The following is a 27786-nucleotide window of genomic DNA, read 5'->3' as shown; positions in this document are numbered from 1 at the left end:
TGGCTTGTCATGGCCTCCCTCCAAAGGGACGTTTGAGAGAGTTCTGAGAGAACTGTGACTGGCCCCAGCAGGTCACCCAGCAGGCTTCATGTGGAGGAACGGGGAATCGAACCCGGCTCTCCAGATTAGAGTCCATCACTCTTAACGACGACACCACACTGGCTCTGTCAGAGGCTTATGCTCCCAAAAATATTGTTGGTCACTTAAGGTGCTACTGGACTCGAATCGAGCTGTTCTACGGCAGACCAACATGGCTACCCTCTGCAACCAAGATCATTACACTCTAGTGATTACCAGTTTTGATAAAGGCCCTCTGTGAAGGAATGGTCTTTCACAAGCCCTGTTCCCTCAGATCCTGGAAGACTGGGAAAGCCCGGCTGCCATCCCAGGCCTCTGCCCAGTGAGACGACCCTTCCTCTTACTCCCAAGTCCTTCATTACCTTAGTTCTCAGAATTAGGACTTCTCCCTATTGTCTCTTGATTTGTGGTCAAGATGGAGTCCCATGGTAAAGGGTTAGTTGTTTATATGTGTCTATTTCGGAAAGACGAACAAGGAGCGGAGGGCTTGTTTCTTTCTGTGTCCTAAGAATCATTATTCAATTAAATTAAAATGATATTTAATTATTATATTATAATTGCATTATATTAGTATATTATAATTATATTGCATTATAGTTATATTTACATGCGTTATACTAAGGGTGTTTTTTTACATTTTTAATTAGAGTGTACAAAGAAATTTCATTTCCACTGGGAAGCCTTAAAATGTTTAGTGCAGAGATGGGGAGACTTGTGCTTACACTGAATTGGGTTGTCACTTCTGTAGTTCAGTTTGTAAATGATGGGCAGAGGAAGCCCGATAATCAGGACTCTGTCACCCAGATTGACCCATTTGGTCAGATCCAGAGGAAGCAGGCAGGGAGAATCCGTCTGCATTTCGAATTCGTTCTGCACACAATGGGCTTTTATTAATTTCTGGAGTCTCTGCTGTAGTTCAGATGTGATTCTTGTACTTCAGTCTCCAGAATCCAACTTGGTGGGCCAGGGGAGGTTTCATGAGCTGAGTTAGGTTTGAATTTAAGGCCAGGATGTGGGGCCGATCCTGGGTTTACATCCTCAGGAACCCCGTACAGGCTTGCTCCGGCTGAGCCAGCGCCCCTTCCCCTTCCATTGCCATCTTCAGAAGTTGTCATAGCCTGTAGGGGGAAAATGACCTAAGTGTCACCTGATGCTGCTGACAGCTGTTGCCGTGTCCTCCCCATCACTGGGACAAAAATGGCAGCTGGGATTCCATCAGAGTCATGTGACCCAGGCCTGCTGTTAAAAATAGCCTTATGGACCCCAGGACAGGGCTTTGAGGGTCAGGAGTGGCGCAAGCGCTGGAGAGGCAGACGGGATCAGAGAGCGCGAGACAGGCCCAAGGAGGAAGAGAAGCAAGGTTGGGTGGACAGAAAGGACTTACAGGAGTGAGGAAAATCACCTGAGCGTAGGCCAAGGGAAGCCTGAGCAGGGGAGCCAAGGAGGCAGAAAGAGGAAAGTTGACCAAGTGGGGAAGAAGCCAGCTACAGAGTGAGGACAGAGAGCCTGAAGGGGGAGAGAGGCAGGCAAGCAAGGTCCAGGCAAGCCGGAGGGTGGGCCGCGTCGTCTGCACAGCCGGTTGGAGTGTGTGGCGGGGGCAGCGCTGGTGCCGCGGGGATGAACTTTGCCGTGGGCTTCAAGCCGATGCTGGGGACCTCGCAGAGCATGGACAACCTGGAGAAGCAGCTCATCTGCCCCATCTGCCTGGAGATGTTCACCAAGCCGGTTGTGATCCTGCCCTGCCAGCACAACTTGTGCCGCAAGTGTGCCAACGACATCTTCCAGGTGAGTGAGGGAGAGGGAAAGGGGGTCCCTGGCACCGCCCTAGGGAGGGCTCAGGCCTGCTGCTAGGCTGGCATCTTTGTTTAGGACAAAAGGACAAAATCCATGTAATGCCTTTTATTCACAAGTTTACAAGGTTGGAAGAGACCACACAGGCCATCCAGTCCAACCCCCTGCCATGCAGGATCCCACAATCAAAGCACTCCCGACAGATGGCCATCCAACCTCTGCTTAAAGACCTCCAAAGACCACCACCCTCCGGGGCAGTGCATTCCACTCTCGAACAGCCCTTAGTACCAATCAAAATGGCTAGGGTCGCCAGGTCCCTCTTTGCCTCCAGTGGGTGATTATTGGGGCGGAGCCTGAGGAGGGTGGGGTTTGGGGAGGGACTTCAATGCCATAGAGTCCAATTGCCAAAGTGGCCATTTTCTCCAGGGGAATTGATCTCTATCGACTGGAGAGCAGTTGTAACAGCAGGAGATCTCCTGCTACTACCTGGAGGTTGGCAACCCTAAAAATGGCACAAAATATTAAGCTTTTGACCTTTTTTGGGGGGGGCTGTCTTTTGTGAAATATACAAGCCCTGCTTCTGTCCAGTAGAATTCACTGAAGTGGCTGTGGAAGCTTGATTTCTGAGAAACCACATGATAGGTACACATAGAGCCACTGGTAGGGTTGCCAGCTCCAGGCTGGGAAATACTTGGAGGTTTTGGGGGTGGAGCCTGAGGAGGGTGGAGTTTGGAGAGGGGAGGGACTTCAATGGGGTACAGTGCCATAGAGTCCAGTTGCCAAAGAGGCCATTTTCTCCAGGAGTGACTTTCCAGTATAGTCTGGCAAGAAAGGTTTCCAAACGTACCTTCAATTAATATGGCTTTGAGCATTGAGTGCTTTTAGACCTTGGCTCCATAAGAAAACGCACGCAAGGAGCTCGTGTCAATTTCACTCGCCTCTCTGTGACTGAGGAAGAACTGTTCGAAAAGGCCTTTCGAAGCCGGCCGTTCCTTGTTGCTTGCGCTTACTTCATTAGTTGGACTTTGCCTCCGTATCACCAAGTGGACTATTTAGTGGCAATTTACTATTGGGATATTCTCTTTACCACAAGTGTGTTTGTTACAGTTGCTTTGTACAGGGAATATGCCCTAGCATGTATGCAGTGTTGAAGTAATTGACTATAGGCAATTTGTGTAACTTGTGTTTCTCTGCTTGCCACATATATGTCCCATGTAAGATACTAAATTATCGATTTCTTGGATCCTTGTGATTCTTTGTACACTCCTGTTTCCGTGGCAGGATTCTCATTATATTGCATTAACCACATCTTGGCTACTGTGTTTTCTCTTTTTGTTGCTAACCACCTGGAACTTGGCAACCCTCAGCCAAGTCAGTTGTTAGTGTCAGACAAGGATCCAGAAGAGCTAGGGTTGCCAACTTTGGGTTGGAGATTAGGGGGTGGAGCCTAGGGTGGGTGAGGTTTGGGGAGGAGAGGGACCTCAGCAGGGTATAATGCCATAGAGACACCCTCCAAAGCAGCCATTTTCTCCAGGGGAACTGATCTGTGTATTCTGGGGATCAGTTCTAATTCCAAGAGATCTGGAGGTTGGCAACCTTAAGAAGAGCCAGGATTGAATCCCTGGCCTGCCACGGAAGTTCACTGGATGGCTCACCAACCACTCTCAGCCTAACCCACCTCACAGGGTGGTGGTTGTTGTGAGGATAAAACTAATGCAGAGATAAAGGTAAGCCACTTTGAGTCTCCAGTGGGGAGAAAAGTGGGGTATAAATATCTAGATCAATAACAAATATTTGCAGTTGGAAGGAGGCTTGATAAACTTCATCAGGCTGTTTGAGGTGGATTGAGCCATGGGAAGGGCAAGCAGGGGCCTGGGAAAATTCCCATCAATAGTTAGCACCTGAACGGCAGACAGAGCTGACCCCTGTGGTGAGGCTGTATTTCTAGTTAACTACACGTGTATTTGCCTCTATGCATGTAAATCAGCATATGCAAATTTTGTGCAAATATTGTACCTTGTTTTTCTTTTGCCTTTGTTGTCATTTGGAGACAGACAAGTCAGTAGTGGATCACAATGGGTAGCCGTGTTAGTCTGTCAATAGTAGTAGAAAAGAGCAAGAATCCAGTAGCACCTTAAAGACTAACACAATTTCTGGCAGGGTATCTGAAGAAGTGATTTGTAGTTCACGAAAGTTCATACCATAAATTTTGTTTGTCTTTAAGGTGCTACTGGACTCTTGCTCTTTTCTACTTCAGTGGTGGGATGGACTTGACTGACTGACTGTATTGCAATAGTTACACCCCACCTTTCCCACTGTCAGTGGAATCTTCATTTTTTAAATTATACTTCCACAACAATGTACCTGGCTCTTTAGACAGGGATACAGGCAGAAAAACAGTCTCCTGCCCCAAGGAGCTTACCAGCTAAATGTCACTCCTCAGGATGATCCCCAAAGGGATGTGTAAAGAGAGGAGGAAGTGCAGTTGGATGGTTTGTGAGCTGGCTATCTTGTTGTTAGTGTTTGGGTAGAGCACTGAAGCTGGGGCAAAGATTTAAGAAAGGTTTGAAAGGCGAGCGAGATGGCATTGTGAGCATGTTCAGGGTGAGAGCTCCAGGCGGAAAATTCTGGCTCATGCTGGCCTCAGGGATGGGGTCCCTGACAGGTAGGGCTACCAGCTCCAGGTTGAGAAATACCTGGAGATTTTGGGGGTGGAACCTGGGTAGGGTGGAGTTTGGGGAGGGGAGGGACTTCAGTTAGTTATAATGCCATAAAGTCCCACCCTCCAAAGTGGCCATTTTCTCCAGGGGAATATTGGTCTCTGTTGCCTGGAAATCAGCTGTAATCCCAGGAGAGCTCCAGCCACCACCTGGAAGTTGGCACCCCTACTGGCAGGACAGCAAAGCCCACAGATTTCTTTACCAGCATGATGGTCAGAAAACTGCTCTCGCTGCAAGAATCAAATAACCTTTATGAAACAATTTACAAAGAAGGAAGTTCTCCTTCTGCACCAACTATTTAAATCCACAGGGTCAGGCCATTCTAACTGATAAGATGCCCATTTCCTCCCCCAATCCAACTCTTTGAGGAAGAGAATCAGGGGGGTGGAATGAAAAAAAATATTCAAAAGTTCTAGGGGAGGAGCTGTGGTGGGTTGTGAAGGGTCACATGCTGGTCGTTTGCAATAACAGATTTTCTATTCCCCCCCCCACACACACACACACTGAAGTTTTGCTGTTCATATATGTGCACAGCTCTAGGTTGGGAAATACCTGGAGATTTTTGGGATGGAGCCTGAGAAGGGTGGTGTTTGGGGAGGGGAGAGACTTCACTGCCATATTCAATGGCCAAAGCGCCCATTTTCTCCAGGTGAACTGATCTCTTTCAGCTGGAAATCAGTTGTAATAGCAGGAGATCTCCAGCTAGTACCTGGAGGTTGGCAACCCTATATGTGCATGGCGAGGTGGTGTGTGTGTGAAGGCCAAATAATCTAAGCGAAGTGAGTACAGCCTCCCTCCAGCAGAAGAGGCTCTTCCTCCGGATAACTTAATAATCCCAGTTCACCTCTTTCTGGGTTCCCTGTGATTGATCTGAGGGGGGGCTCTTTCTCCCAAAACTGATGCCAAGCAATATAGGCAATCCTGAGATAGCCACATTAGTCTACTGCCACAAAAATAGCATAATACTATACTGTGCTCTATGTGTGGCTGCCTTTGAAATAGGTCCAGAAACTTCAGTTGGTCCAAAATGTGGGGGGCAGACTTCTTCCAGGGGTTGGTTGCAGGGGTCATATCACCCCAGTGCTGAAAGATCTGCCCTGCCTACCCATCAGTTTCCACACACAATTCAAAGAGCCTGCTTCTTACTGAATGGCTTGGGGCCAGGGTACCTTGAGGATTGTCACAGTATTCAGGCCGCAAGTTAAAATCGGCCTCTCAAGCTCTGCTCTCTGTGCCCCCCCCCTTCAGCAGTAAGGCGGGTGGCGACTAGAAGCAGGGCATTTTCAGGGGTGGCACCTCACCTTTAAAATGCCTTCTCCTTTGAGGCTTTCCTGGTGCCACTTTACTTTCTTTTAGATGCCAGGCTAAGACCTAAGATCACCTCCTGAATCCTGATCCTCTCTTGCTCAGCAATCAGTTCCAGGATCTCCCAATAGATACTGATTCTGGACCACTGGAACAAGGGCTATCCCCCCAAAGCGTGAAAGAAATTTCTCAGGCTCCTGCACATGAGAGGACTCGATCTTCCGCCCCTCAATTTAGGAAGAGGCGTGTTCTCGTAATTAGGGGTTCCCTCCTGAGAGGGGTAGTCTAAAGTATGCCGACCTGACTTGTTGTCCCGAGAGGTCTGCTGTTTACTGGATGCACGCATCCAGGATGTGACAGAAAGGGTAGGTAGACTCATCAAGCCCACAGATTATTACCCTTTCTTGCTCGTTCATGTGGGAACAAATGATATTGCCCAGCACAGCCCAGAACGTATTAAAAGAGACTACATGGCTCTGGGTGAGAAGGTGAAGGACTTGGGGGCGCAGGTTGTGTTTTCGTCAGGTCTGCCTGTTGAAGGTCATGGCTTAGGGAAAGACGAATACTACAAATTAATGACTGGCTGCGTGGGTGGTGTCGTCAAGAAAGGTTTGGATTTCTGGACCATGGCTTACGCTTTCGAGAAGAAGCTCTTCTGTCAGAGGATGGTTTACACCTCACGAGGGTAGGAAAAAATGTGTTTGGTAAGAGCCTTGCAAACCTGATCAGGAGGGCTTTAAACTAAATCCTATGGGGGAGCGAGACAACAATTTAAAGCCTTGCATGCTGATAATACCTGGAGACGAGAACAATAAAGATTTGCAGGGAGTGGCATGTATGCAAGGAAACATAAACTCACAGGTAAGTACACAAACGAAAACCTCAGGGCACATAAACCACGGAGTATGGGAAACAAGCAGAAAGAACTCGAAGCCCTAATACAGGAAGGGGATTTTGACCTAATAGGCATTTCTGAAACTTGGTGGGATGTCACTCATGATTGGTATTATTAAGATTGAGGGGTACAACTTGTTTAAAAGGGATAGACTGATAAGGAAGGGGGAAGGAGTAGCACTGTATGTCAAAGATGTGTACACTTGTGAAGAAGTACATGAATCTAGGCATGATAGTGCAGTCGAGACTCTATGGGTAAGCATAAAAGGAATAAGAAATAATCGTGATATTCTTGTGGGGGGTCTGCTATTGAATTGCCTGATTGTCTGATATAGTCCAATGATAGACAACAAGGAGGAGGTTAAAAGCAACAGTTCTTTATATTGTCGAAGGCTTTCACGGTCAGAGTTCATTGGTTCTTGTAGGTTATCCGGGCTGTGTAACCATGGTTTTGGTATTTTCTTTCCTGACGTTTCGCCAGCAGCTGTGGCAGGCATCTTCAGAGGAGTAACACTGAAGGACAGTCGAGACACTGTCCTTCAGTGTTACTCCTCTGAAGATGCCTGCCACAGCTGCTGGCGAAACGTCAGGAAAGAAAATACCAAAACCACGGTTACACAGCCCGGATAACCTACAAGAACCAACAGTTCTTTATTTAGCTAAACACAGACCTGGGGTGAAATAACCAAAGATAAGATGCAGGGTTATTCACCAGAGAACAAAGGAAGCTCAGTATCATTTATGCATTCGGATGGGGCAGGCCCAATCTGCTGACAAGCAGATTGATACACAAAAGCACCAATACACATTAGGTGTCTACTTCACATTAATTAGCATAGCCTATAGATATTGCCCGAAGGCGTCCCTAAGCAAGTGCTAGGTCTTGTGATCTAGGAAGTAGAAAACACATTCCTGAGGTTTGAGGTAATTCAGAGCTCTCTACTAGTGAAAGGCCATACCAGGCAAGCAATGTAATCTGTTGGCCTCTTATAGTTGTGGATGCCAACGTTCCCAAAGCTTCCATGTGCGCGCGTATGAATACATAGTGTTCTATACCAGCCCTTATATCTGGGCATTACACTATTGACCACCAAACCAGGCAGAGGACTTGGATGGGACGCTCCTAGACCAGATCACAAAGTTCTCAAAGAGACAGGACATGGTGGTCATGGGAGATTTTAATTACCCGGATATCTGTTGGAAGTCCAACGCTGCTAAAAATGCAAGGTCCAATAAATTCCTGACTTGTCTTGCTGACAACTTCCTATTCCAGAAAGTGGACAGGGAAACAAGGGAATGTGCTATCTTAGACATGATTCTCACCAACAGGGAAGAACTGGTCAATGAAGTTAAAGTAGTAGGCACCCTGGGTAGTAGTGACCACGTACTCTTGGAATTTACAATCTTGGGGAAAGGAAAACCTATACGTAGTCAGACACATAGGTTGGACTTTAAAAGAGCAAATTTTAACAAACTTAAACTTATGCTAGGTAGAATCCCATGGTCAGAAATACTTAAGGAGAAGGGAGTTCAAGAAGGGTGGGCGTTTCTTAAAAATAAAATACTGAAGGCGCAATCCCAAACCATTCCTATGAGAAGGAAAAATGGGAGGCGCCTAAAGAGGCTAGGGTGGCTCCATAAACAGCTTTTAAAAGAGTTGAGAAATAAAAACGACTCATTTAGGAAGTGGAAGGAGGGCCTTATAACCAAAGAGGAATATAAACAAATAACTAGTGCTTGTAGGGAGAATGTTAGGAAAGCTAAAGCTCAGTATGAACTTAGGCTAGCAAGAGATGCTAAACGCAACAAAAAAGGGTTCTTTCCTATGTACAGAGTAAGAACAAGGACAAGATAAGCCCATTGCGTGGACCGGAAAGTGAAATTGTAACAGGAGATGAAGAGAGGGCAGAACTCCTCAATTCCTACTTTTCCTCAGTCTTTTCTCGTGAGGGAGGTGGTGCTCAACATGGCATAAACAGAACATGTGATGAGGGAAGGGATTTGCAGCCTAGAATTGGCATTGGGGTAGTGCACAAACACCTGGTTTCTTTAAATGAAACAAAATCCTCTGGGCCAGATGAATTGCACCCAAGAGTATTCAAAGAACTTGCAGATGTAATTTCAGAACCTCTGTCCATTATTTTTGAAAAGTCTTGGCAAACAGGTGAGGTGCCAGAAGATTGGAGGCGGGCAAATGTTGTCCCCATCTTCAAGAAGGGGAAAAAGGAGGATCCAGGTAACTACCGACCCATCAGCTTGACTTCTATACCAGGAAAAGTGTTCGAACAAATAATCAAACAGTCAGTCCTTGAGCATTTAGAAAGGATGGATCTGATCACTAACAGCCAGCACGGGTTTCTCAAGAAAAAGTCATGTCAGACTAATCTTATCTCCTTTTTTGAGAAAGTTACTACCTTGCTGGATCAGGGGAATGCTGTAGACATAGTTTATCTAGATTTCAGTAAAGCTTTTGATAAGGTTCCACATAGTATTCTAGTTGAAAATTGGGAAAATGTGGTTTAGATCCTATTATTGTTAGGTAGATCTGCAACTGGTTGACAGATCGTACCCAAAGAGTGCTAGTTAATCCACTTGGAGAGAAGTGACTAGTGGAGTTCCTCAGGGATCTGTGCTGGGCCCTGTGTTGTTCAACATCTTTATAAATGATCTGGATGAAGGAATAGAGGGGATGCTTATTAAATTTGCAGATGATACTAAATTGGAAGGGGTAGCAAATATGGTAGAAGACAGAGCCAAGATGCAGGATGATCTTGACAGGCTGGAGAAGTGGGCTAGAACTAATAAAATGCACTTCAACAAAGACAAATGTAAAGTTCTGCATTTAGGTAGGAAAAATCAAATGCATAATTATAGGATGGGGGAGACTTGTTTGAGCAGTAGTGTGTGTGAAAAGGATCTTGGGGTCTTAGTAGACCAAACACTGAACATGAGTCAGCAGTGTGATGTGGTAACTAAAAAGGCAAATGTAGTCTTGGGCTGCATCAACAGAAGTATAGTGTCCAGATCACGTGAAGTGATGGTATCGCTTTACTCCGCTCTGGTTAGACTTCAACTAGAGTACTGTGTTCATTTTTGGGCACCACAATTTAAGAAAGATGTAGACAAGCTGGAACGTGTCCAGAGGAGGGCAAAAAAGATGGTGAGGGGTCTGGAGACCAAGTCCTATGAGGAAAGCTTGAAGGAGCTGGGTATGTTTAGCCTGAAGAGGAGAAGACTGAGAGGGGATATGATAACCACGTTCAAGTACTTGAAGGGCTGTCATATAAAGGAGGGTGCCGAGTTGTTTTCTGTTGCCCAAGAAGGTCGGACCAGAACCAACGGGTTGAAATTAAATGAAAAGACATTAGGAAGACTTTTCTAACAGAGTGGTTCCTCAGTGGAACAGGCTTCCTCGGGAGGTGGTGAGCTCTCCTTCCTTGGAGGTTTTTAAGAAAAGATTAGATGGCCATCTGTCAGCAATGCTGATTCTGTGACCTTAAGCAGATGATGAGAGGAAGGACATCTTGGATATCTTCTGGTCACTAGGGGTGTGTGTGGGGTAGTTGTGAATTTCCTGCATTGTGCAGGGGGTTGGACTTGATGGCCCTGGTGGTCCCTTCCAACTCTATGATTCTATGACCCATCTTTTTATCGAGGCTTTTAATTAGGGTTTTTAATCTTACTAGTTTTCTAATGGTCTGCTTCTGTTTTATGGATAATTTGTATGCTGCTATGTTCAATAGCTTGTTTTTAATATTGTGACGTGGTTTTAATTGTAAGCTGCTTTCAGTAGGACTTTGAAGACACAGGTTAGCAATATCCTAAACAAATAAATAAGCTAAAACAGATGTCCAGGGGCGCACTTTAAAGACTGACAACAATTCAGCAGGAGCCTTTGTGAGTCAGAGCTCAACTTCTTCAGATGTATTTAAGATTAGCAAGTTTTTCATTACAAATAACACCCAAGCAAACATTAAACGCTCTGGCTGAGGGCAACCTGTTGTGTGTTTAGAACAGGAAAGTTTGTACAGATTCAATTCTAATTAAATCCCAGTTGAGCCTCTGGGAAATATTTGCATGGGAGTTCTACTATGCCTCGGCAGGGCCACCTAGGGGCCAAAGAGAGGAAAGTGAGTGGATCAGAAGAAGAAGAAGAAGAGTTGGTTTTTATACCCCACTTTTCTCTACCTTTAAGGACTCCCAAAGCAGCTTACACCTTCCCTTCCTCACAACAGACACCCAGTGAGGTAGGTGAGGCTGAGGGAGTTCCGAGAGAACTGTGGCTAGCCCGAGGTCGCCCAGCAGGCTTCATGTGGAGAAATGGGGCATCAAACCCAGTTCTCCAGATTAGAGTCCGCCGCTCCTAACCACTACACCATGCTGACTCTCAAGCTGGCTCAGAGACTGTTCTCCTTCTCCTGCTGGGGGTCAACCAACCCATATTTTGCAGAGGCCCTGACCTGGGTGGCCCAGGCTGCCCTAATCAGCTCCTTTCCATCACAAAGTATGCAAGGCAGATTCTCCACTTAAAAGGATCTTATGTAAGGAGGGCATGAAAAGATGCTCTCTGCCTGAGACCCTGGAGAGCTGCTGCCTGTCAGCTGGATGGCCCAGCAGCATGGCTTGGTATAGGACGGTTTTCTGTGTCCACTTAAATGAAGGGAAGTGCCCTTAGAGCTCTTGCTCACCAACCTCAGAATTTAAAAAGCAGAATTTTTTTCCTGTTGCTCCCAGGCTTATAACATATCCTAAATAAAGGAGTTGAGCCAACAGGAGCCAGAAGGTTTGATACTTGGACATGAGGCTTGCATGCAAGGTACTGTAACACCCACTACTATGACTTACCCACTTCATACAATTTATCATGTTGTTCTTCCCTTCTCCATTTAATTCTCACAACGACGTTGCAAGCTAGGTTAGAAGAAGAAGAGTTGGTTTTTATAAGCCGACTTTCTCTACCACTTAAGGAAGACTCAAACCGGCTCACAATCTCCTTCCTCTCCCCTCCCCACAACAGACACCCTGTGAGGTAGTTGGGGCTGAGAGAGCTCTAACAGAGCTGTGACTAGCCCAAGACCACCCAGCTGGCTTTGTGTGTAGGGGGGGAAACAAATCCAGTTCACCAGATTAGCCTCCACGTCTCATGTGGAGGAGTGGGGAATCAAACCTGGTTCTCCAGATCAGACTCCACCACTGAAAGAGAGCGACTGACCCAAGATCATGGCAGAGTGCAGATTTGAACCTGAGTCTCCCAGGTCCTAGTCCAACAACTTAACCACTACACTGGATCTCAGAAGGCCTGCTAGAGACTTGCCTGACAAGATAAGAGCACCAGGAAGCCAGGGATGATGGAACTTCTGTGACACTTGCCATCCCCAGATACTTGCCTGGTTGGCTTCTCTATAAATGTGAGCAATGTCCAGACTAATAGCAATAAAGGAACCCGAGACTGGGTTGGAGAACAAGTATTGGCATCTACAGGCTTCTAGATGCTGCCCCATCACCATTCCAGTAGCTGCTTTTATTAGTGTAACCTGAGTTGCCTTCATATCTTCCTCATTCTGATGCCGCACACACTGACTGTGCTGACCGGGGAGTTCCTACGCTTAGTCCTATTTGATTATGAAGGATGCAAAATGGAATGCAGTTCACACTGGCAATTGGAGATAGCCGGGGCAATGACAGGGGATTCTAGTTGAGTATATTCTTGGCAGATTGTAGCCCCTCTGTCTGGCTGTTCTCCATGGAGTATCAGGACCTGCCCTGGGAGACGGGGCCAGTCATGTTGTCTGAACAGCAAGTTGTACACCCACAGAAGGGTGGTCTGCAGGGCTGAGTTCCTGGCTGGGGAGCCCTCTCCATTAGTTTCCATGGAGAAAGGGATCTCTTAGGGAGCAGTAGCACCAAAGTTAGAGACGGGTATTGAAGGTTTGTACTTGAATGAATGGGGATGCTTCAATCATGGAGAAATGGGGAGCAGTTGGAGTTCTCCATACTGGCAAATCTGGGAGGAGAGTGTTCCCTATTTTGCATTTATCCCCCAAAACTTTTCCATATTGTTTACCCGAGTGGGAGTTATTTAGATTGGGGAGAGGGTTAGCCCACTGCCATGGCCCCATTTCAATTCCCCTCTTTTCCCTCCCACCACTGATGCTTTTAAGCAGCCAAGAACATTGAAAGACAACAGTCATGGACATCGCATGTCTGTCCTTAGATTGGGATGGTGGAGTCAAGGGGTATGAAGGTTTGCCAGAGTCTGACTGCTACCAAGTGAAGCTTGTGATCCCTCTGACTCACAACTCCTGCAGGGGCTGCAGACATGTTGGGATGGGACCTCCCACATAAAGACAAACAGATCCAGTTCTGGGGGATTTATTAACTGATGCCTTCCTGCCAAACATCCTGGGAACTGACTTAAGCAGGTGGTGGATGCAATTGGCCTGGGTGCCTCTCGCGCCAACTGGAGCCTGCTCAGCTGCACCTTGGTGGTAAGAAAGAGAGGAGGGCGCTGGCAGGGCAGGGATGGCAGCTGGGAGCGTTAAGGGAAGAAAACCAGGAATGGTTCAACCAGCCACTGGCCAGACTGCACAGCTGGCACTGCTGCTATCAGCCAAGCATCCTTCCTTTTCTGGCACTATTGGAGTCAAAGGGCTTGCGCCGAGAAAGGTCTTTCCCAATACCTGCGATCTGAAATCTTTTACGCTGCTAGGGGTGTTGGTTTTGAAAAAGAGAGGCTTGCGTCTATCAGGACATGCCATTTAGAAACAAAGATTGCCCCACCCAGTTGCCATGAGGTGTGCCCAGGCACTTCTAAATCAGTAGGGCCATCTTAGCAAGAGAACATGTTTATATCTGGGGCTGCCTTTGAAGGGTGGCTGGTTTCCTTTGGAAAGAAAAACAGTTGTTTTTAGACTCCACTTTTTTCTACTATTGAAGAGCCCCATGGCACAGAGTGGTAAGCTGCAGTACTGCAGTCCAAGCTCTGCTCATGACCTGAGTTCGATCCCAACGGAAGTTGGTTTCAGGTAGCCGGCTCAAGGTTGACTCAGCCTTCCATCCTTCCAAGATCGGTCAAATGAGTACCCAGCTTGCTGGGGGTAAAGGGAAGATGACTGGGGAAGACACTGGCAAACCACCTCGTAAACAAATGCTGCCTAGTAAATGATGGGATGTGATGTCACTCCATGGGTCAGGAATGACCCGGTGCTTGCACAGGGGACCTTTACCTTTACTTTCTCGACTATAAGGAGTCTCAATGTGGCTTACAATTGTCTTTCCTTCCTTTCCTCAAAACAGATACCTTGTGAGGTAGGTGGAGCTGAGAGAGTTCACAGAGAACTGTGACTGGCCCAAGGTCACCCAGCAGGCTTCATATGGAGGAGTGGGGAACTAAACCCGGTTCTCCAGATTAGAGTCCACCGCTCCACTACACCATGCTGAACACCTCTCTGAGCATGGGGCCCCTGCTTGGCAGTGGTTTTGGAGCTGGGAGGGGGTTAAATCCTTCTGATGCATCTTGATAATCTAGCTTTCTCAACCACTAGACATGACCTCAAGATACCTAGTGCTAACTGGCTGGCAGCAGCTCCCCAGGGGACTCAGATAGCAATTTCTGAAATCTTTTAAGTGGAGATGGTGCCAGGGATTGAGCCTTGAGCCTTCTGCAAGCAGAGCAGGGGCAGCTCTCTCCCAGAGCCATATGGCCCCTTCCCCCAAATAGGGGAGTTCAGAATGCTGTTTTTCAGCAGTAGCTTCAGAAGGGACACAAAAGAATGAACTTCCTGTATCAGATTGTGGTCAGGAGGGGGTGGGAAGCTTCAAGCCCCAGATGTGGCTCCTGGAAAGGTTTTCTGTTCCCTGACTCAGGCTATGCACTTCTGTTTGGATTGGATCCCTACTTTATTTGCATATGAACAGGAGGGATTATCTGTTTTTCCCTGCCTAACAGTAGCTGGGTAGGGATGATTTGTTTAAAGAGTAGGGGGAAGGTGTGGCTGCTTAGTGCTTTTACATGGAATTAGAGACATTGAGTGATTGCAGGTCCTGTATCAGCAGTTGGCTTCCATGAAGAGATATCCGAGATCCTTTCTCATGGCTGATCTATGATTTCTCATCTAATCTGGCACTGTGCCTGTTTGTACTGGAGGAGACAAAGCCTTAATCTCTGCCTCTATCCACTTTTAATCACCTTGGGAGCTTAGCTAAGAGTGCATTGTGTACTGAATAAAAAAACGAATGAATAAAATATCCTCCCCTAGTCTATAGTGTGCCCATACCCAGAGGGCCCAGGCCAGCCTAATCTCATCAGATCTCAGAAGCTAAACTAGGTCGGTCCTGGTTAGTATTTGGATGGGAGACCACCAAGGAAGTGCAGGGTGGCAAAGCAGAGGCAGGCAATGGCAAACCACCTCTGCATTCCTCTTGCATTGAAAATCCTACAGGATCACCATAAATCAGCTGCAATTTGATGGCGCTTCACACACACACAGTCTGTAGTGTACAACCAAAGTAGTTCCCTTGTATCTGTTGCAAGGGGTAAGGGCCAGTCACAGCCTCTGTACCTCTACCCACAGGTAATGGAATATCTCAGGCAACCAAGATCTATCATGGCATAAAACCAGAAATCCCTTCCAAATGGCATAATGACTGACAGAAAGTGGAAATGCTGTAGCATGAAAATGCCAGTCAGGATGATCCTCTTTGACAGGAAACTCGGCTAAGTGTTCTGGTTGGATGATGCTCCTGTCAAGCATGTACCTGCTGAGTCTATCCTTCCCCTCCATTTCCCCTTCTGCTTCCTGCTGCCTGTGGAAATGAAACTAGCCAGCAAGAGGAGAAGGCTTCTCTCAGTTGTGTGTGTGTTAAGTGCCATCAAGTCGCTTCCGACTCATGGCGACCCTATGAATCAATGTCCTCCAAAACGTCCTATCTTTGACAGCCTTGCTCAGGTCTTGCAAATTGAGGGCTGTGGCTTCCTTTATTGAGTCAATCCATCTCTTGTTGGGTCTTCCTCTTTTCCTGCTGCCCTCCACTTTTCCTAGCATGACTGTCTTTTCTAGTGACTCTTGCCTTCTCATAATGTAACCAAAATACGACAGCCTCAGTTTAGTCATTTTAGCTTCTAGGGTCAGTTCAGGCTTGATTTGATCTATAACCCACTGATTTGTTTTTTTGGCAGTCCACGGTATCTATTACTCTCAGTTACCAAATGTCAAAAAATAATGACAAGTATTTCTGATATTTATAAGTGGCCATTATTTAGGTTGGGTATCACCCCAGTGTGGTATAGAGGTTGGAGGGTTGGACTAGGATCTGGGAGACCCAGGTTTGAATCCCCACTCTGCCATGGAAGCTTGCAGGGTGACCTTGGGCCAGTTACACACTCTTAGCCTAGCCTACCTCACAGGGTTGTTGTGAGGAAAAAACAGAGGAGAGGAGTATGAAGCTAGCTGCTTTGGGTCCCCCTTTGGGAGAAAGGCAGGATATAAATAAAGCAAATAAATAGAAAATGTGCAGCTGCACATCCCTGCCAGGAATGAGAGTGCGCAGTGTGGTTGTCATGGGGTGTGCTTTTTGATCCACAACAATTCTCAAGTTGTGCAGTGCTTTTTCTGGCTAGGCCTAGCGTCCACTTGTGGGTAATAAAGATCCAAACACCGCGATACACCCAATTGGACTCCTGTATTGTGAAGCTGCCTCTAATGAGAGTTTGGATATTGCAAGTCCCCTAGAAGGCAAGCACACCTTTCAAGGGCTCACCCTGGACGAGAGCTGGTGCAAAGTATTACGTTGCCACAAGTAGGGCACACTTGCGTGGTTACTGGAGGGGCTTGGTGTCAACCTGGCTGGGGGTGGGCATGGACCCAAGAGGGGATGCCAGTGCATTGGCACCCTCCTCATTGTGCCACCCCATCAGTGGTGGCTTGGCTGGTGAACTGTCTCTGAAGTTTCTTTCTGGGTTGATGTTGAGTGACCTACTACGGTAAATCCTGAAGTGACCTGGAGCCAGAGTCTCTCTGAAAGAGCTTCTCCTCCAACATAACCTCCTGTGTGCTTTAAGATTTCTAGGGAGCAGCTTTGTACACCCATCAACTTTGGATAACTGGAAAATGGAGCAACTCTAGGGCCATTTATGCATGGAATGTTTTGCCTTGGTTTTGAGCTCCCTAGATGCACATTTTCCCCATCCAAATTCTTTAAAGTCTTCATGGGGGCTTATTTTTTAGTTTTGAGAATTCGGATGGGAAAAATGTCCATCTGTTGAGCGGCAAATCCAACGCAAAATCTCCCGTGCATAAATGGCCTAGGACTTTCTCAGCTGTGACCCACTCCCTCCCCAGGGAAGCCTGCCTGGCCGATTCTTTCCAGGTCTTCTATATTTCGAAAGGCCTCTGGGGAGCTTATGAGGTTTTGATTAGCTGTTGGTTTTGTTTAGGGCGGTGGTTCCCAACCTTTTTTTGACCAGGGACCACTAGGACTTTTTTGTTCGGTGCAGGGACCCCAAGGTTCAAAATAAAAATTCCGAGAATTTGAAAATAAACTTTAATCATAACCGGTAGTTAAACATTAAACTTAGAATAATATTTGAATATTTTTTTATATATAATAGAGAACTTTTAATTGAAAATATTAATTTATTATGGGTTTATAACTTTGTTTCGCGGACCTTAATTTAGTTCTTGTGGACCCCTGGGGGTCCGCGGACCCCCGGTTGGGAACCAGTGGTTTAGGGAATATGTTGTATTTTTAAAAACTGTATCTGTTTACTGCATAATCTGTTTTTAGGGCCTGCTGCTGGATTGAAATGCTAGCATAAATCAATATTGGCAAGCCTCTTAGTATTAGGGTTGCCAGGTCCCTCTTTGCTACCGGTGGGAGGTTTTGGGGGTGGAGCCTAAGGAGGGTGGGGTTTGGGGAGTGACTTCAATCCCATAGAGTCCAATTGCCAAAGTGGCCATTTTCTCCAGGTGAACTGATCTCTATCGGCTGGAGAGCAGTTGTAAGAGCAAGCGATCTCCAGCTAGTACCTGGAGGTTGGCAACTCTACTTAGTATGCAAATCATACTACAGAGCAAGCAAGGTGTAGTGGATAGAGGGTGACCTAGGACCCTGGGGGACCTGGTTTCGAATCCCCACTTCTACCATGAAAGCTTGCTGGGTGATCTTGGGCCCATCACAAGCTCTCAGGCTGGCCTTCCTCACAGGGTTGTTGTTATGAGAAAATGGAGGAGGAAGAACAATGTTCTAAAGCTGCTCTGAGTACCAACTGGGGAGAAAAGTGGGATATAAATAAATGCAAATGCAAATAGAGCCCTAATAGTCATGAGATGACTGGGGACATGTTGGAGGGAGAAGCAGGGCCACTGATATAACCACCATGAACACCCAGACAATTCCTTGGTGGGGGGTTCATACCCCCAAGACCCAACCCTAAGATCATACGAAAAAAATTGCATTACTTGCTGCTAACAGAAACAGACAAATAATATGTACACTTTAAATGTCTGGCCCTCACATTTACCGGTATATCCCAATCTGTCTTCAGTCTATTTGTGTATTTCCTTCATTTGGGCTCTGACTCCAGGCAGATTACAAAAATTTTAAAAATCTATACAATTAATACAGTGAAAACTATCTAGATATTTCCAGAAACATTAAATACACAACATTCGCTTTACAAAAGTCCCTCCTGAACAATTCTGTTTGGCACGTTTCTACAGAACGATGATGGTGTGGGTGCTTTTCTGACTTCAGGCAGCTTTCCTGTTGGCCGGGTGGCACCTTCAAAACCCTTTATTCAGATGAGTGAAGCTGTGTCAGTGAGCATATTGGGAGAGGAAGGCCTGCTGATAGGTGGGTCCCACCTGGAGGGTGGCAACCCTGTCCTGGGCTCTTAGCCACCCTCCAGGTGAGCTTTTCCTGGCTCTATGAGCCCCAGAGGGACCAGGGGCCCTAGAAATTGGTCCCTCCATCTCTCCGGGACAGGGTGAGGAGGAACATGGCTGGCAAGAGGTGGTAAGCTCTCCTTCCCTGGAGGTTTTTAAGAAGAGGCTAGATGGTCATCTGTCAGCAATGCGGATTCAACGACCTTAAGCAGATAATGAGAGGGAGGGCATCTTGGCCATCTTCTGGGTATGGAGTAGGGGTCACTGGGTGTGTGTGGGGCGGGGAGGTAGTTGTGAATTTCCTGCATTGTGCAGGGGGTTGGACTAGATGACCCTGGTGGTCCCTTCCAACTCTGTGCTTCTAAGAGTAGGTAAGCGGCCTCACACAACCTGGAGCATAACCTCCTCAGGGTTACTGGAAGGGTCCTGATTCTGCTTAGAGAAGGAGAGTAGGCCCTTTCAGTGGCAGCGAGGACAGGGCGATGGTAAACCGAAGTCCTCAAAGACGGGGCCCCACTGACCCTCCCTTCTTCTCGCTCCCTTCCAGGCCTCCAACCCTCTGTGGCAGTCACGGGGCTCCACTTCGGTGTCTTCTGGAGGGCGATTCCGATGCCCATCCTGCCGCCACGAAGTGGTGCTGGACCGGCACGGAGTGTACGGTCTGCAGCGCAACCTTCTGGTGGAAAATATCATTGACATCTACAAACAGGAATCCTCTCGGTAAGTGGAGGTGGGGAGGGGCAGTGCTGGAGGGAGGCTTGCCAGCTGGGGTTGGGAAATACCTGGAGATTTGGGGGGCGGAGCCTGAAGAGGGCAAGGTTTGGAGAGGGGAGGGACTTCAATGCCATAGAGTCCAATGGCCAAAGCGGCCATTTTCTCCAGGTGAATTGATCTCTCTTGGCTGGAGATCAGTTGTAATAGCAGGAGATCTCCAGCCACCACCTGGAGGCTGGCAACCCTTGCTCGAGGACTGTTCTAAAATGGGGGACAATCCCCCTTTCTTTTTACTGGTTGATTCTGTTCCTTCCCTCAAGGTTTACTTCTTGTACAACTCTGCACATAAGTATCCGGCCTCTTTCCATTGCCACTGGGTGACTTCTCACCCCTTAGGGTTGCCAACTCTGGGTTAGGAAATTCCTGGAGATTTGGGGGAGGAACCTGGGGAGGGCAGAGTTTAGGGAGGGGATAGGGTTGCCAGCTCCGGGTTGGGAAATACCTGGAGATGTTGGGGGTGGAGCCTGAGGGGGGCGGGGTTTGGGGAGGGGAGGGACTTCAATGCCATAGAGTCCAATGGCCAAAGCGGCCATTTTCTTCAGGTGAACTGATCTCTCTCTGCTGGAGATCAGTTGTAATAGCGGGAGATCTCCAGCCACCACCTGGAGTTTGGCAACTCTAGGAGGGGAGGGGAGGGACTTCAGCCTGACCATACAGCCCACTCTTCAAAGCAGCCATTTTCTCCCAACTAATTTCTGTCATCTGGAGATTAGTTGTAATCCAGAGAGTTCTTCAAGCCCCACCTGGAGGTTGGCAATCCCATCATCCACTTCTGTCCTCGATCTCTCATCTCCATCCCAGTCTTGTCCAGCTAATTTAGTTGGACATGGGGCATGTAGTCATTTCTGTATAGCACCCCAGTGCTCTGTGGCCACATTGGATAGATGCAGGAACCGCAGCAGTAGCTGTAGCTTTTGTTTTGCACAGAGCCAACAGAGTACGCAGTTGAGAGGCAGTCCTGAATGCTGCAAGATAGGGTTTCCAGCAAATTTTCTTTGGCCAGAGCTGCTCTAAGAGCCCGGCTGCTGCTATGCTTGGGAAGCAAACCAGCAGGGTTTTCTCCCTTTCCCCAGCAGGCTCTTTCTCTCTTCCTCAGGCCCATCTAGGCATTGAAAAGGTTTAGTAAAATGCTCAAATATTTGTTTTTATTTGGAGAACCACAAAGGGAAGGGTAGCCCAACCATGCATCATAATTTGTTATTTTCCACATTAAAAGTAATAGTTTCCAGTCAAATGATAAGGCCAAGAGATGGGTGGAATGGAAAAGGCCCTTTAAGAACATGAGAAAAGCCATGCTGGATCAGACCAAGGTCCATCAAGTCCAGCAGTCTGTTCACACAGTGGCCAACCAGGTGCCTCTAGGAAGCCCACAAACAAAACAACGGCAGCAGCATTATCCTGCCTGTGCTCCACAGCACCTAATATAATAGGCATGCTCCTCTGATGCGGGAGAGAATGGGTATGCATCATAACTAGTATCAATTTTGACTGGTAGCCATGAACACCCCTCTGCTCCATGAACATGTCTACTCCCCTCTTAAAGCCTTCCAAGTTGGCACGATCACTACATCCTGGGGCAGGGAGTTCCACAATTTAACTATGCGTTGTGTGAAGAAATACTTCCCAGTGGGCTTCCTGGAGGCACCTGGTTGGCCACTGTGTGAACAGACTGCTGGACCTGATGGGCCTTGGTTTGATCCATCATGGCTTTTCTTACGTTCTTGTAATTTTCTTGTTCTTTCTAGGGTGCCCTTTTCTCTCTATCTTGTGGGTATTTATTCAAAAGCAATCTAATTCTGAGCTGGGTGATGCAGCCTCAGTGTCAAGAGAAGCCAAACTCTACGACCATCTGAATAATATAAGCCAAGTTTTCGTTTAAAGAAGAGATTCTGCCAAGGAAAGGGCAGGGTAGCTGTGGGTGAGGAGAGGTGGGTGGTTAAGAAACGCTGTCCATTGTCGACTGTGGGAAGTCTTGCTTTGCTACCCTCCCCTGTCTCAACCTCTGCCTGGACATTTTGAACATATGTTTATACTAAAAAAAGGATAGAACTGGAGATGCCGGGGGTTCAACCTGGGATCTTCTGCATGCCAAGCAGATGCTCTACCACTGAGCCACAGCCCCTCCCCTCCGCAGGCTGCATTGTGTACAAGATACCTAATTGTTCCCTTGATGAATATAATAGTGTAATGATATAACAAATGCACAGCCCCTCCCTTCAAGGTACCAGGCAGGATTCAGGGCAGAAGTCTCTGGGGATTCAGCAGTACATGTCTCTGCTTTCTCCATACGATCCCCAGACCCCTCCATGCCAAGGCAGAGCAGCAGCTGATGTGCGAGGAACACGAGGACGAGAAGATCAACATCTATTGCCTGACCTGTGAATCCCCCACTTGCTCCATGTGCAAAGTCTTCGGGGCCCACAAGGACTGCGAAGTGGCCCCTCTGTCCAACGTCTATAAACGGCAGAAGGTAAAAGAGGGAGGGAGCAGCCTGGATCACCTTCCTGCAACCTGGTTTGGGCAGGTGAGCTGAAGAGCTCCCTGGTGGACAGCCAAGTCTCCCCTCTGTCTTGCAATCTCTTGGTCACGGCCAGAAGGAGATCCTCAGGAATGCCAAGAATGAAATGTGATGGCTTTGCTCTGGCAACCAGTATGAAAAGCTCTATTGGGGGTTGGTATGTGTGGAATTTAGGATAAGAATTGGGGGGGCTTCGTGGGTTAGGTAGAACTGCTTGGTGGGCCTGCTGCAGCCTGGCTGCTCTGGGCTACCTTAAGGACATAAGAACATAAGAAAAGCCCTGCTGGATCAGACCAAGGCCCATCAACTCCAGCAGGCCAATCACACAGTGGCCAACTAGGCGCCTCTAGGAAGCCACAAACAAGACGACTGCAGCAGCATTGTCCTGCCTGTGTTCCACAGCACCTAATGTAATAGGCCTGCTCCTCTGATCCTGGAGAGGATAGGTATGCATACATGACTGGTATCCATTTTGACTAGTAGCCATGGGTAGCCCAGCCCTATCCTCCATGAATGTGTCCACTCCCCTCTTAGAGCCTTCCAAGTTGGCAGCCATCACCACATCCTGGGGCAGGGAGTTCCATAATTTAACTATGCGTTGTGTGAAGGACCCAGCAGCCCAGTAAGCCTTGCCAACTGCTAGGCAAGTAATCATATTATTTTAGCCCTTCTCAGTCTGAAATGGCCCCTGTAGCTCGCCGTTCCCCCTCCTCCTGCTGTCACTCTCTGATGGGGGTTACCGCATTATGTATTCCCACCGATGTTTTAAGAGTTTGAAACTGTTATAAAAAAATACTGTTCACACTTTGTTTGGCCTCTTTAGCTGTGAAGACGTCTTCCAACCATTTTTTAGCTGTGGCATCCAAAAACCCTTTTAAAGCGATGTTTTTTATAACATTTTCAAACTCTTAATACATTGCTGGGAATACATAATGCGGTAACCTGTTGGGTTTAAGGCTGCAAAGCGCTGACCTGGGACCTTGGTGGCCACTTTGCTGAATCTCAGGACTCCGTTTTAAGGCAAACTCTTGACCTGTATTCCTTGATAGGGAGCTAGCAGTGATCACATAGTGGTGGGGAAAGGCACTCTTCACAAGCTCAGAGGCCTTCCCTTCTTTTCCGATTGACTTGTACCAAGGTAGACAAAGATGGTACATCTGTCCATATAAAAATCCACAACCAGTCTCCGCCAGTTGGGCTGCTTTGGTTGGGTCAAAAGTTTCCCAAAATATTAAGCTCCAGGTTTTCACCCCAAGTTTAACGGTAGCTGCCACCAACTCTGGAACAAAAGTAACCCTCCAGGCACAGGGTCCAGAGTAACCCCTGCCAAGCTTCAAAAGTTAAGTGTAACGCTTACCCTGCAAGGTAGAAGCCTGCCAGGGAAAGATTACACTCCAAAAAATGTCTTAGGTTTTTGGTAGGTGGTTTTTACACTCAAACAAGGCACTTAGAATTAGGCTTGGAATCCCAAAATCACAGACACGAGCCATTTAAAGGCTAACAATTTATTTATAAGATTCAAGCTGGTTTACAGGAAAGAAAAAGTCATGAAGGGTTAAGCAAGAAAATAATAAACTATTTAGCTTAGCTAATTAATACATTCAAAAGCCTTTTTAATTCAAAAGGATTGGCAAAGGTTTCTTGCATCAGGTTTATAGTTACCAAGTTCCAAAGATGCTTCCAGCATTCACAAGTTTCAAAAGGTTGTCCAAAAGGTTTCTCCAAGCAGGTCAAGTTGACCAGAGTTTTCCCGTAGGGCCAGAATCAAATGGGTTGTGATGCAGCCAGCACAGCCTTCCTGCTGTGCACTCCAAAGCGTGCATAGTTTGTTTAGGGTTGGTCTGTCCTTATATTCGTTTTCTCAAAAGGATGAGCTCATAGAAACCAATCGAGAAAACGAAAGCAATTAGCTGGTAATTAATCGCTTGGTCAGAAATGCTGACTCACTAAGAGGTGTTCAGGTCAGGAAGCTTACAAAACTACCTGCACCTGGACATTGTCATGATGGCTGACCGATTTGTTACTATGGCAATGCACGGCCTTGCATTCCAGAAACGGGAGAGAAGGCTTTAACGATCACCAGCTGGGGCCCATCTTGTTCCCTCCACCAAAAGCAGTTTTCAAAGTGTAACTATTTTACTGCTTCAAAATCCTAATAACACAAAACTCATAGGCCTCCCAGGCCTGAACCAAAGAAATAACACACTCCAAGAAATTGAGAGGCCTCAGCTTCTTGACACAGGAGTTGTGTCATATTTCTTGATTTATACCAGCTAAAATGCTCAAAAGGAATAACAGGGCTGTTAGGATGTACTGGTTCTTCAAAATAATTACAGGAATTATTAATTATAATTTCTCAGAAGACCATTGGAAAACTTTAAAACAAAGGGGGACTGGCTGCACAAACATTTAAGACAGATTACACATACAAACAAGACAAGTACTTTCTTGAGAAGTACATTTCTTTTCTGTCCAGTTTAGCGTCACATTTGGTCATGTATACAACACATTCAACACTTACATTCTCTCATTTATCGATTTCTTATGAACTAGATTTATGTTTAGTCATGTAAGCAAAGTATTTTGCAAAAAGCCATTTATTTCTCAGCAGTTTGTCAGCATCCTGATAGTCATTCCATCTACATTCCAATCCAGCATTTAGATACATTTAACGCATTCCAATAGGCAGTCTCTTTCCTGATGCTTCATCCCAATAGTCATTCTTCCCAGATTGGTGTGGATTGTCCCAGAATGACTCCCTAGTATTTACATACATTCAACCCTCAACCCATGTTTTAGAAAGAGGAGTGAAAGCTGCATTGCGAGCAACTGGGAGGCACAAATCATCTGGAGCAGAAAAGCCAGGAAGCCAGGGCCCTCAGTTTGCAAGACCTGAGCAAGGCTGTTAACTGTAGGACATTTTGGAGGACATTGATTCATAGGGTCACCATGAATTGGAAGCAACTAGATGGTATTTCACACACACACACACACACACACACACACACACACACACACACACACACACACACTGGTTAATATGGCAAAGTTGCACAGTCAGGAAAGCATGAAATCATGTGCCGTAAACTCTCAAGTCAGTATATTCAACTGGTAGAAAACTTACTTTTATTGAAGCTTATTCACCTGCATTTTGTAGTACAAGAACCAGAAGCCTGTTCAAAATGACCAGGTATTCTGGCAGCATGTGAGTGGAGAATGGGTGCTGGGGGGGGGGGCTGTGGTTCAGTGGTAGAGCATCTGCTTGGCCCAGGTTCAATCCCCGGCATCTCCAGTTAAAGGGACTAGGCAAGTAGGTGATGGGAAAGACCTCTGCCTGAGACCCTGGAAAGCCACTGCCAGTCTGAGCAGACAATACTGACTTTGATGGACCAAGGGTCTAATTCAGTATAAGGCAGCTTCATGTGTTCATCTGTTCAAGAATGAGATAATGGGTGTGCCCCAGGCTTGCTGGAACTGGAGAGATTTGCAGAAGGCTCCTGCAAGATCAGGAGGAAAAGAAAGAGTAAAAACACAGGAAATGGAAGAGGAGTCAGAGAGAAGACAAAGAGAGGCATCCCACATGTACACAGTCTAGGCTTGCCAGCCTCCAGGTGTAGCCTGAAGTACTTTCCAGAATTACAGCTGATCTCCATACAACAGAGATCAATTACCCCAGATAAAATGGCTGCTTTGGAGGGTGACGTGTCCAGGCATACTGAGTCCTTTACTCCAACAATTCAGTTGAATTATTTCTTTTCAAGCAAGCTTCATGTTTGGGCACATAAACAAGCTATTTTTTTGTGGAAACCGATTACACTAAGCTGCCCAATGAAGCATGTGCTCACATGCATGCAACACATGGATTTCTCATGTACCGAATGATATCTGTCCAAGCAAACGTCTCGTTTGATGACATAAGCAAAGTAATCTACCTGTGTGCTCGCAATCTCTGCTTTACAGTGCATGGTTTTCATCAGTGGGTATTGGAACAGAAAAAAAGGCAAAAGAGCACAGAATTTGCACAAACAGAATTGGTGGCTCCTCCTATAGTTTCAGGTACATGATTCCAGTTATGCCTGCATCAGACTTGTCAGGTACGGCACTTCTTAGAGGCAATGTGTGTGCTTCATGGTAGTTCATGTACATGACCTCAGTGGTGCTCCATACAACCTTGTGAGGTAGGTTTACATAAGAACATAAGAAAGGCCCTGCTGGATCAGACCAAGGCCCATCAAGTCCAGCAGTCTGTTCACACAGTGGCCAACCAGGTGCCTCTAGGAAGCCACAAACAAGACGACTGCAGCAGCACCATCCTTCCCGTGTTCCACCACACCCAAAATAATAGACATGCTCCTCTGATACTAGAGAGAATAGGTATGCAGCATGACCAGCATCCATTCCAACTAATAGCCATGAATACCCCTTTCCTCCATGAACATGTCCACTCCCCTCTTAAAGCCCTCCAAGCTGGCACCCATCACCACATCCTGGGGCAGGGAGTTCCACAATTTAACTATGCATTGTGTGAAAAAGTACTTCCTTTTATCTGTTTTGAATCTCTCACCCTCCAGCTTTAGCAGATGACCCCGTGTTCTAGTATTATGGGAGAAAAAGAAAAACCTCTCCCTGTCCACTCTCTCCAAACCATGCATAATTTTATAGACCTGGGGGGGGGGAATAATTTGCATGCATCCAAATGATTTTGCATCACATTTGGAATAAACAGTGGTAAAATAGCACAAACAGCAGCACATTAGCAGTAAAGAATGTACATGCATTCTCTTGGGGGAGGTTCCTGACAAATGACCCTTGATGGCCTCAAAAGATCCACCAATGACCAAGCTTCTAGTCATAAGGTCCTGACCAATCCAATTAACAAGCAATTACTTCTGCTGAACCTCCAGAATGTTTCTTTTCTTCAAGGAAGGAAGAGAGCAGGACCTCTTCTTTCCCTCTTGAACATTAACAAGACAATTAAAAAAAAGATGCTTTCAACACAAGTTGCTTACATGACAGGTCGGACTGCTGATCTTCCAATGGAAGAAGTCTTTGGGATACTTTCAGGGCAAAACCTGATTGAAACAAAGGTAATCTCACTGCCACCCGTGCTTGCAAAGGGAGGTGAAGTATATGTGTACCGGTCTTGTTCTGAAGATCCACAACATCAGAAGGATTTCCATTTTGACCACTACAGATGGGTTTCCAAAGGATCCAATCTGAAGTTGCATCGGAAATACATACCACGTGTCACAAAAAGATACTACTATCTGAAAGATCCCAATGGTTCTAAGAAACAAAGCCTTTCTGGATTTAAAAAGCATGTGTATTGCCTCCGTGAATCGACAGAGTCAAGGAAACTGTATGTTATTCATTACATAGGAAATGAACGTTTGTACCAATCTTTGATTCTTGGAGACGCAGGGTCCTCTAGTAGACCCTGTGTTAGAAAAAGGAAACGGGAGAAGTCCAGAGCTGAAGATACCATGCTGTGTTTGAAGAATCCCTGGAAAGCATATCGATATTTATTGGAGGCGGTTCCTGGTCCCAGTTCCAGTAAACGTACTGGTGTGGATTGTCCAAGAAATACAAAAGAAAATGTAGGTCAGAAATTGCATTGGGAGAAACAAATGTGCAATGTTGTATGTATGTGCTTGGACTGTGCTGTATAGCTTTAGTAAATTTCCACAAAAATAGTTTGCTTACATGATCAAAGGTGAAGCTTGCTTGAAGAGAAATGATTCAACATGTAAGTTATGGTTGCCAACTCGGGGCTGGGAAATGCCTGGGGATTTGGGAATGGAGTTTGGGGACAGTGGAGTTT

The 27786-nt window shown here is 46.6% G+C and overlaps 1 protein-coding gene across 2 annotated transcripts in view; it reads left to right on the top strand.

Annotated features, from left to right (window-relative positions):
* Positions 1-1644: 1644 nt before the first annotated feature.
* The window catches only part of TRIM54 (tripartite motif containing 54), a 37480-nt gene continuing 11338 nt past the window's right edge, over positions 1645-27786 (top strand). For both annotated transcript variants that reach the window (XM_056853003.1, XM_056853004.1), the window contains exons 1-3: positions 1645-1863; positions 19221-19393; positions 21746-21917. In XM_056853003.1, coding sequence (XP_056708981.1) covers positions 1696-1863; positions 19221-19393; positions 21746-21917 — 513 coding nt within the window. In that variant the 5' untranslated portion in view covers positions 1645-1695. The remainder of the gene's footprint in view (positions 1864-19220; positions 19394-21745; positions 21918-27786) is intronic.

The sequence above is a fragment of the Euleptes europaea genome, chromosome 7, assembly GCF_029931775.1.
Source record: "Euleptes europaea isolate rEulEur1 chromosome 7, rEulEur1.hap1, whole genome shotgun sequence".
In the NCBI taxonomy this organism is placed as follows: Eukaryota; Metazoa; Chordata; class Lepidosauria; order Squamata; family Sphaerodactylidae; genus Euleptes; species Euleptes europaea.
This window is presented reverse-complemented; position numbering and strand designations above follow the sequence as displayed.